The 10,034-nt window shown below is 38.2% G+C and overlaps 1 protein-coding gene across 1 annotated transcript; it reads right to left on the reverse strand.

The window, feature by feature from the left end:
- Positions 1-1,536: 1,536 nt before the first annotated feature.
- On the reverse strand, positions 1,537-2,304 carry LOC126798239 (RING-H2 finger protein ATL78-like). The gene has a single exon (XM_050525144.1). The coding sequence runs from the start codon at positions 2,274-2,276 to the stop codon at positions 1,581-1,583; it is 696 nt and encodes a 231-aa protein (XP_050381101.1). The 5' UTR covers positions 2,277-2,304; the 3' UTR covers positions 1,537-1,580.
- Between the last annotated feature and the right edge of the window lie 7,730 nt (positions 2,305-10,034).

Consider the following 10,034-nt stretch of genomic DNA (forward strand, 5'->3'; position numbering starts at 1 on the left):
TGTTGGCATCAGAATACATAAAATATCAAAACCCTGGAAAATGAAAAATAAAATAAAAATTCAGCTCCATATTTTGGCCAAACAGAACCTAAAACATACAAATTCAATCCCAGCATTAGCTTGTATTGTTTCTGGGATTGAACATAGATGGGAAGATATTGTTTGCATTGTGTCAGCTAATTTCTTTTTTCGTTGCTAGCATGAGTGGCATCCCGGAATCTAGCATCATTTCTGCTGACCAACTTCATTTGTCGCTAGGATCCCAGAACCTGGCATAATTCCTGCTGATTGATGTAAGTTGAGGCCAGGCTGACGTTATTGGTTAAACCATGACAACAGCAGATCAAGCTAGAGAGGTTGCAGATCGCTAAACAGGTCTGCCGCTCCGATATCATGCACAGAATGTAAAACACTGATTTTGTTATGCTTCCGAAAGCACTTTCATCTCTTGTCAAAGCACTGCATGTACGTACCGTAACAGTGTAATATTCCGTACTACCCCAAAGATTGAGACTTAGGGAGTAGCTTTTATCAGTGCTTGACAATGTTATTATATGTAAACATGAGCACATCTTCACTAACCTGAGAAGTGAGAAATTAATTATTTTCCAGCCGCCGGGCCTAGCTGATTTAAGCTACTGTTGGAAACACTTCACGTGAGTACTATGTTACAAAATCACCCTTTTGGACTACAGACTTCGATTTGATTTAAAGCTCGAAAGCTCAGGTAGTGGTTTCATCCTCAGCTTCCAATTCTGTTTATGCTCCATTATTGCTTAACTTGCTCGATCAAATCCTTCTTTTATAAAACTTTACTTTCTGCCCTTGTTTGTGTATGGCGCTTTTGAACACACTAGTATGTACATAGGAATTAGCAGCCAGGTGGTTCTGTACTCCATTTTGGTGTGTTTGCATGTGCCGCCTCAATAAGCCTCAATAATGCAACAATGAACAATTATTGGCTTTTAACTTTTAAGGGTTTTTTAAACAGCACTGGCGACCACTTTGTAGCAAGATATCGGTTCAAATTAAAAGGATTTAGTATAAAGGAAAAGGAAGAGATTCAGGCATTCAGCTGTCTCATCTGATTGGGAAACCCCTTTCGAGGCTTTCTTGGTTCTTAAGTGGCTTTCTTTTTATCAGAATAGACAGCCACTTTGGACAATCTTAATCTTGCAATGTTGAGTCAGCTCTTGGACATATATATTTATCAAGTTTCAATTTACAAAGACGTATGGAAATGCCGTGAATTGTAGTTAGGTTTAGTGACAAAGAGCATTTACATTTGTGTCACGCTTAAAATGAAAAATGATGTGATTGAAGTTGTTAATAAGAGCAAAAAAATTAATAATGCACAATTCCGGAGTACTTTGTACAAATTCGCAACTACTAGCATAATTACACTTGGCCTTGGCTGATGGGTTTCACTCTTTCCAGAAATGAAGACACTTGATCGAATTAGTGCTTCATCCATTAAAACCCTAAAGGCATATAGCTAATTAATAGCTCAACCCAGCACATATTTATAATTATAAAGCTAACAGAAAAGAATTTTAAACCCTATAATTAGCGCTCTTTGATTAGCTAATAGTTTCCCTATAATTACGGATAAACCCTTCAGGTTGAAGTGCTACAATGCTTACTACAGTTTCCTGCACAGGAACAGCACGAGTTGTGTCCGACGAGCTAGACGCCTGGCTGAAGCCAACGATCTTCTGACAGGTCTCGATCAAGCTTTGCCGGCATTTAGGGCATGAAGAGTGAGAACTCAGCCACTTATCGATGCACCTCACGTGGAATCCATGGTTACACTTGGGAAGTAGCTTGACGCGCTCGCCGGTTGTAAACTCCGACAAACAAATCATGCACTCAGTGTCCAACCCGGGAAGGTTAAGATCAGCTGAGTAACTAACGATCGGAAAAGTCTTAAGGGCTTTCTTCTTAACTCCGGTGTTAGCGAGCCTCGCTGAGTTATCACTGGAGGAAGAAGATTCCGAGGCCACGAAGCTCGAGCACCTCAGAGCGCACTTTATGATGGAGTTGAGCCCCAAAGAGCAAATCAGAGCGCAGAGGAGGACTGAGAGCACCATGACCACATTGGCATCGAAGCTGTTGTCACCGGGGTACTGATCTGGAGAAGAAGAAGATGTGTCGTGCGGGGTTGAAGAAGGGGAGATGGGTGGAGGGTAAAGTGGGTTGTGGAGGAGTAGTCTTCTGGAGTAGAAGTCCCCAAGAAGATCGCTAAGTTGGTGAGAAGCAAAGGCAGAAGCAGGCATGATAAGTCTGTGAGGAAGTTGAAGTTGGTACGAGAGAGTGAATCGAATTAATGGTTGCAGAAGCTGCAGACGGGTTTATATTTATACGAAAAAGTTCAACATTTTTAAGGGTATATTTGCTTTTCCATTTTCTAATATACAAGGATTACTGTATCGTACCTGAGAATATTCTGATGGGGTTTTAGCACCCGCATTACTGGGGAGGGTTTATTTTAAGTTGCAGATAATAGAGATTTTTCAAACCCTATGGATACTCCACTAAGCCTCATGGTAGTTTTAATGGTTTCTAATCAATTAAGGTGGGGGAGCTCTCTTCCACCTCCAGCGGCAGCGCAGTTGAGAATAACAAGTGGCGATTTCTGTGATTGAATCATATCTCTGAAAATGAGATTTGGGACCCATTAATTTAGGAAGGGGCCGGCCAAGAAGTTTAGCCGGAGAAATGAACCTTAATCAATCAATAATAGTAGGGTTTAGGACCATGCATATTAATTTCTCCTATGTCAAAACTTGAGAAGTGATTTTCAATTAGGAGAGGATTAGAAAAGTGTGGATTCTTTTAAGTACTCAATTATTGGTTGCCTATTGATGGATTGTGTTAGTAATGTCCCATCATTTCTCAGTTTCTTTTAAATAAGAGTAAGTCCTAGCCGGCTAGCTTAGACGTTATATAAGTGCTGGTTAACTCTAATTCTTTAAAGCAACTTAATTACTTCACCCTAGTTCGACAAACCTGCCATGCCACATCTGTAAGCAAGTTCTTCAAGTAAGGCATTTCTAATCTTGACGTTGCTCCTATATGTACATTTTGTAGTGTAAAAGACTATGAGCGAAAATTTGATTGAATAAAGTCTGAGCCATATATATCAAGAAAATGCGCATAATTATTATTATTAGCAATTGACTCTTCAAGCAATTATGCTCAGTGGATCTGAAATTCAAGAATGATTGACCCAAGATTAGAGATGCCTTACGTTTAGAACTTGCTTACAGATGTGAAAAGTTTTATATAGTTAAAGGCGGTTTATTGGTAAAATTCATATAAGTTCCCTCGTTAACATTTCGTTTAACTCTGGTCGGTCTAAACATAAGTCCCTTCACTCTTGTTGCTCTATATATATATATATATATATATATATATATATATATATATATATATATACATAGGTTACTCTGGTAAGCAAGATTTTGGGTTGGTCCTGCTGACTCGTTTGTCATAATATTGCAATGGAATGCTCTTTGTTGTTTAATAATCAGATTCTCAGAATAGAGCACTACTAGGCACTGCAAGTCACAGTGAACGATCGATCTTAAATCCCTCTCGATATCTCATCATACTTATCACATTTGCAAATGTGTCATTCACTATATACGATCTATATTAATTAACTTTCTTAATTTAGCTTTTCTTATTCGTGCTAGGCAGGCATGCCCTACATTCATCCGACCATTTGCAAGCACAACTGAATCTTATAGATAAATAAAGAACAGTATTGAATTGTTCAACCCTTCAACAGCTAAACTGTAACGACCCCGAAATTTTGAGCATAAAAACTCAAAATTTCAAAGTCGTTAAACACCAAACAATCTCGATGAAATCAAAATCATTTAAAATGCCACAGCGGATCATCTCTGAGTTCAAAATACAACTCAGTCAAACCGATTATTACAAACCAAATTATAATTCAACATTATAACAAATGGAAATGTATAATCCTCACAACAACCTCACAAGATAGTCACACAAAATCCTCACACAAACTGGAGATAAATAACTTCAAGTTCTCTGAGTGGTCCGTCAATTCCCGATAATCCACACCTGCGGAATTATCCACTACACTATCGAATTGGTGCACCGGGATTGTAAACACAAACCCGGTAAGCTTTACAGCTCGTATGAGTAAAATGAAAATATAACTCGCATATTAATATATATACGAAAATCCACAAATCAAACAAATATAAAATGCACTCATGAGTCAATGGACGGCCCATCTGGTTGTCCCAAAGAAATATGAAAAGAAGCGCTCATGAGAAATTAAGTAACCCTTCTGGTTACCCAAATGCATTTATAATACGGGTACCAAGAACGCTGGTACACATCTGTTACCCCTCTCGTAATACACCGCCGATATTGGATAGCCACCCGCTACCCAACATCCAAAACAATCTGAGTACCCATGAGCAGATAACCACCCGTTACCTCACATGCAGTACTACGGCAGACAGACTAGAGCTCTAACTATATCGTAACTTTCGCCCGGCCAAAGGCTAGGTTTCGACTTGCCAAACACGTACAATAATCTCACATCATATTGTACCAAACATCAAGTCCGAAGACAAATCACATTTTAACAATCTCAATGTTAAAATCACGTACAATAATCTCACATCATATTATACAAATCAAAATCACATGCTCGTTATATCTTGTCATCAAAATGACATCATCACAATAAATCATAACAGTATACTATATAGCAAACTATATATATATATATATGTATTTATTTACCATTTATACAATGCATATATATATAATCCACTATATCATATACATGTCATAATTTATAAACACGTCCGAAGACAAAACGTTTAACAAACCCCATTTTAAAATCACATGCTCGTCATCGAAATGACCTATTTCAAATGAATTCATAATAGTATATATTATAGCAAACCATATATATATGTACTTATTACCATTTATACAATATATATATATAATCCACTATATTGTATACATGTTGTATTTCAATATTTAAAACTCTTGCAAAAATCTTGGAATCACCGCAAGGGTAGATTCGTAAATATGTGAGATTTTACTCACCTTATCGACTCGAGCGTAATTCCACAATTTCCGAAGATAATTTCTTTTCTTGATTTATCGATCACCTTGAAAAGATAAGAAAAGAATTTAGAAACGTTTCGTAAACCTTTAAATGCCGAAACAGTAATATTCGGTTACTGTTCAGCTATTTTCGGTTTTTACGAATTTACTGTTCACGGTTACTGTTTACTGTTACTATTCACTGTTACTATTTATGCATAAATGTACAAATACGCATCCAATACGTATCTATGTATGAGTACATACTGGTTACGTATTTCTGTACGTATACATACTGTTTTGCGTATTTCTGTACGTATAAATACTATTCAAATGTACGTACTGTCTCAGTAAATAATAATTACCGAATTACCCTTCTAAAATTACTTTTTATCTTTACTAAAAGTAATTTACATTTACAATTACCGTATGTAAATAAAATTTACATTTACCATACGTAAATAAAATTTACATTTATTTTTACCGTACGTAAATAAAATTTACATTTACATTTACCGTACGTAATAAATTACAAAAATACCCTTCCAGAAACACTGTTCACACCGCCGCACGTGGTGGCGCGTGGGGTACACGCGCCACCTCCGGTAGGCCGCACGTGGCGCTCACGCGCCACTCACTGTGGCAGCGCGTGGGGCCCACGCGCCACTCACTGTGGCAGCGCGTGGGGCCCACGCGCCGAGCCCAAAACCGGCGCGTAGCACGCCACCGCCGCCTCAAAACTCTCCCTCATCTCCTCCTCCTCCTTCCTACGGTCTCAGACCACCTCTTACGCCTCCCACGCTCCCCCACGCGCCGCCTAAGGTGGCGGCATCTTGCCCAAATTCATTCTCCTCCAAATCGAAACCAAACAACCACAAAACAACAACAAGGCATCACTACAACCTAATTAAGCTAACCCTCACCTCAATCGTGCTTTAAAACCACCGGAGATGACTCGGGTACGGCGGAGGAAAATTTGCAGAAATCAACGTCGTTGGTGGAGCTCCGGCGTGGCGTGAGAGAGAGCGTCGACCTCGGGGTCGCCTGTGCGGGGTGGTGTGACGCCTCCTAGACCGGCGGTGAGGGCCACGTCTCCCTGAGGAGGGAGATCGGTGGTGAAGCCGAGTGGAAGAGGGAGAGAGCTCGGGGAGGAAGAGAGAAAAGGGAGAAAGAAAAAAAAAAAGAGGGGGCGGAGAGAAGAGAGAGAGAAGGGTTTCCTGAGATGGAAACCCTAATCACATAATTATCCTATTTATACTTGTTTCCAAAATCGGAAACTAACTTCCGACATTAATAACTTCCACATCCAACGTCCGATTAGAACGCGTCACATATCCACGAACTCGTATCGACGAGCCCTACAACTTTCGTGAAGAAAGTTTTTGCAACCGAGCGACGGAATAAAAGTCGATATATACGTCGCGGAAACGTAACGTTTTTCTAATTAAACGTTCCGAGAACGTTTCCGTTTTTCGTTTCGTAACATCGCAAACAATCACATTCGTTTTAATTGAACTTCACAACTTAAAAGAATTCAAATTAAACCAAATATTGTTTTGAAAATTAGGGTTATTACATAAACGAAACACAGTTAAACGACGAGACAATTTTGTTCAAATGGCCTGCTTATTGCATGATTCTAATTAATTTCAAACTCATAATGCCTTATAAATATCAAAGCTTATACTTTATACTTATAAGTTACAACCACGAAATCCAAATTTCTTAAGTACGTATTAATGGTATTATATTGATAAAAGAATCTACTATACGGATCGCGATTCACGTATATATATATATATATATCTCAATAACAATCAAATTTTTAATTAATATCTAGTACAATATCACAATACTATGAAGAGCCAGCAGATATGAAGATGGACCCCTGAGGATCTTACCCTTTTGCTTTCAACTTGCAACGAAATCAAAAATGATCTTTTGGCAATGCGCGCAAGTAGCTAGCAAGATTGTAATTTAAAGCGGTTTAGTGCAAGGTCTGCACTTTGTGGTTCCTAACTAAAGCAATCTTAAGTAAAATTATCTGCTACTGGTATAATAACAAGTTGCACCTACTTTAAAAGTGTGATTAACTAAAACTAACTGGCAGGTTATGGAACTTTTGGCCAAGAACTTGTTTTTGTGCCAACTATCGTGACAGGGCACACAAAAGTTCAACACTAGTCTCTCGGAATTTCCATACTCATATAATGGACGAGGGTAGTCAGAGAATACTCAGTTGATCTTTGTACTTTTTACACTGCAATTCCTGTTTTGAAGTCGGAATGGAATTGTTGTCACGCCCATTAAGTCGAATGTTAAAAGTTTTTTTCGACATGAGTCAAAGAATAATTAATCGATGATAAATATATTTTTTTCTTATACCAAGCTATGCTCGATCATTAGCATGGTGTACCTCAATGGAACACGGCTTTCGCTTTGTTCTTTGCCACCTTGCAAGCTTACAAAGTCATTTGATCGACACATCGACGATAATATCTGGAGCACGGCAATTGTGTGAAATAAGTAGTGAGCTTCATGCATAAGTGTAATGGTACGATTCTCACAAATTTAGGATATTCTAATGTGTCATTCTGGCATCTGTGTTATTCTATTATAAAAATTAGAATTTATTCAAAAATAAAATAAAATATCGAGGATCGAGTAAAAGCAATTCCCGATCTCTTCTATCTTACCCCCTCACAAAAATTTGTTTGCCTACTAAACTATTGCAAAAGTAATTAACCTAGTTAATGAAGTCAAACCAATTAATCAATCTTGTACTTTTAACTTTCCATGCATGTATAGAAGTATTTTATCGATCGCGCTCTTTGAGCTCTTCTGTTCTTTCCATATTGGCTTCATACGTACAGAACTAATCTTTTCTTCTTCTTTAAGCGGGAATCATTTTGCTTCGCTTGAAATTCTACGTACAAACCCGTTTTCTCTGATGTTCAATTGTGCATACAGTTATCCCCGCAGAGTATAATCGTGCAAGGAAATAGAGGTCAACACTCACAACAAAACTCATCAAAGATACACACACACACACACATACATATAACAAGTAACTAAAGTACCATGCATCCTTTATGTAATGGAATGGGGATATTATTATAAACTTAAGATACAATATGCCGGAGACGAGGAGGAGATACTTGTTTGTGCTTTGCTTTTGCAATTCATTTATATGCTTCTGTCGTCTTACGATAGGAAGCGATCAAAGGGCATGCCTTTTAGGGTTTTGTTTGTACTACAAGTACCACTACTTGGATCGATCTAAATATTTTTCCTCGAATGAACTGGGATCTATATCTTGGTGGGTTGGATTTCACTAGCTAGGTTTGTTATTGCTCTTGAGGACCCAGAAAGAGATAAGTATATTTATCTCCTCCTTCACTTTAATCTGTTAACAAAATTTTGTGGCACGTACTTACTGCCGATTGAGAGATCTAGTTCATCTGTTGCCTGTTGGTGTGCTTTTTCAATCATTTCAATTGAATGAGGATAAAGTGTCAAGAAAGGGCATTTGCAATTTAAAGATGAATCTATATTATCTCATATCAAGTTCTAGCTCCAACTCACACATGCATTCTCTTCTGAAAAGCATAACCGATCTCGATCTTTACTTTTATAGCTAGTGATCGAGCACATGAAATTTCTAGAACTCGCACATGCAATGTTTGTAATTAAAAAGAAAACCTAAAACAAACTATAACGAGAAACGCTAACTTGAAATTTTGACTTCAAATTACAAATAGTATGAGTATTAATATGTAAGACTAGTTATATATGAACGTACGATTGCATGTAAGGAGCAACCCCTGAATTTGTGGTTGCATCTAGCTACTAGATTAATTGATTATATACCTTTTGTGCCGGTGGCGGATCTTAAAACAGTATCCGGATGGACCAAAATTTTCAAATGTGCAAATATATATTAAGTTTTAAATTAAATATTGATAATGCATAATTATATCATATATAAAATATAATTTAAACATTATTATACACAAATATACTCTAATTATAATAATTTAACTATAATCACACATAATTATATCATAATTAAAAAAGAATTTTTTAACTTTCCGCTGGAGCCACAACCCCCTCGCCTCTTCATCGTTCCGCCACTGTTTTGTGCGATCAAATCAGTATATATATAGAAGCTAATTTATCAATTTGAGTCTTTCAGTTTCGTACCACTGTATCAGGTTGGGATTCGACGGAGCGCATGTAGAATTTGACAATCAAATATACTTCTTTTACACCCAATTTAGTAGAATGTCTGTTGATTTGGTGCCCACACCCACTAATAAGTGCTGCCACTTTGTCTTTTATTCATCGAAACTTATTCTATACACGGGCCGTGTATATACGCGGGTGTTCTACACCGTAGAATTTGACATTTGGCAACTTGTAGATCGACCGGGGCCGACGCGCAATAGCCTTCTTGTTGAGGCGAGTGGAGGTGAGTAGTTGTTCCGTCTCCACATAAGCAAGCTTTTCTGGTTTGTTCTTCCCCTCGTCCTTCACTCCGGCAACATGGTTGTGAAGTTCCAAGAGGTAGGAGAGTGCTTCAGAGATCTCAAAATGATGACAGTAAAGTTGTAGACATAGAAATTGGAGGGTGAGGTCAAATTCGTAGAGCATCGCCTTCTCCATCTCGGCGGAAAGTGGCGGCGGGGAGAGCATGAGGGAGAGTGGTGGCGCTATGAAAAGACCAGTGACTTGAGGGATTGATTTGGTTTTTGGTGAATGATTTTGGGGATGGAGGTTCGAAGAGGGAAGAACTTGGGTCTTTGAAATGGACGGAGGATGAGGAGATGATCAATTGATCATGGATCATGGTAGCCATGTCAATGTTGCAAAGCCTCTTCCCATCTGGAAATGAAGAAGGAAGGAAGAAGATGAGATGATGAATGAGA

The sequence above is a fragment of the Argentina anserina genome, chromosome 1 (assembly GCF_933775445.1).
Source record: "Argentina anserina chromosome 1, drPotAnse1.1, whole genome shotgun sequence".
In the NCBI taxonomy this organism is placed as follows: Eukaryota; Viridiplantae; Streptophyta; class Magnoliopsida; order Rosales; family Rosaceae; genus Argentina; species Argentina anserina.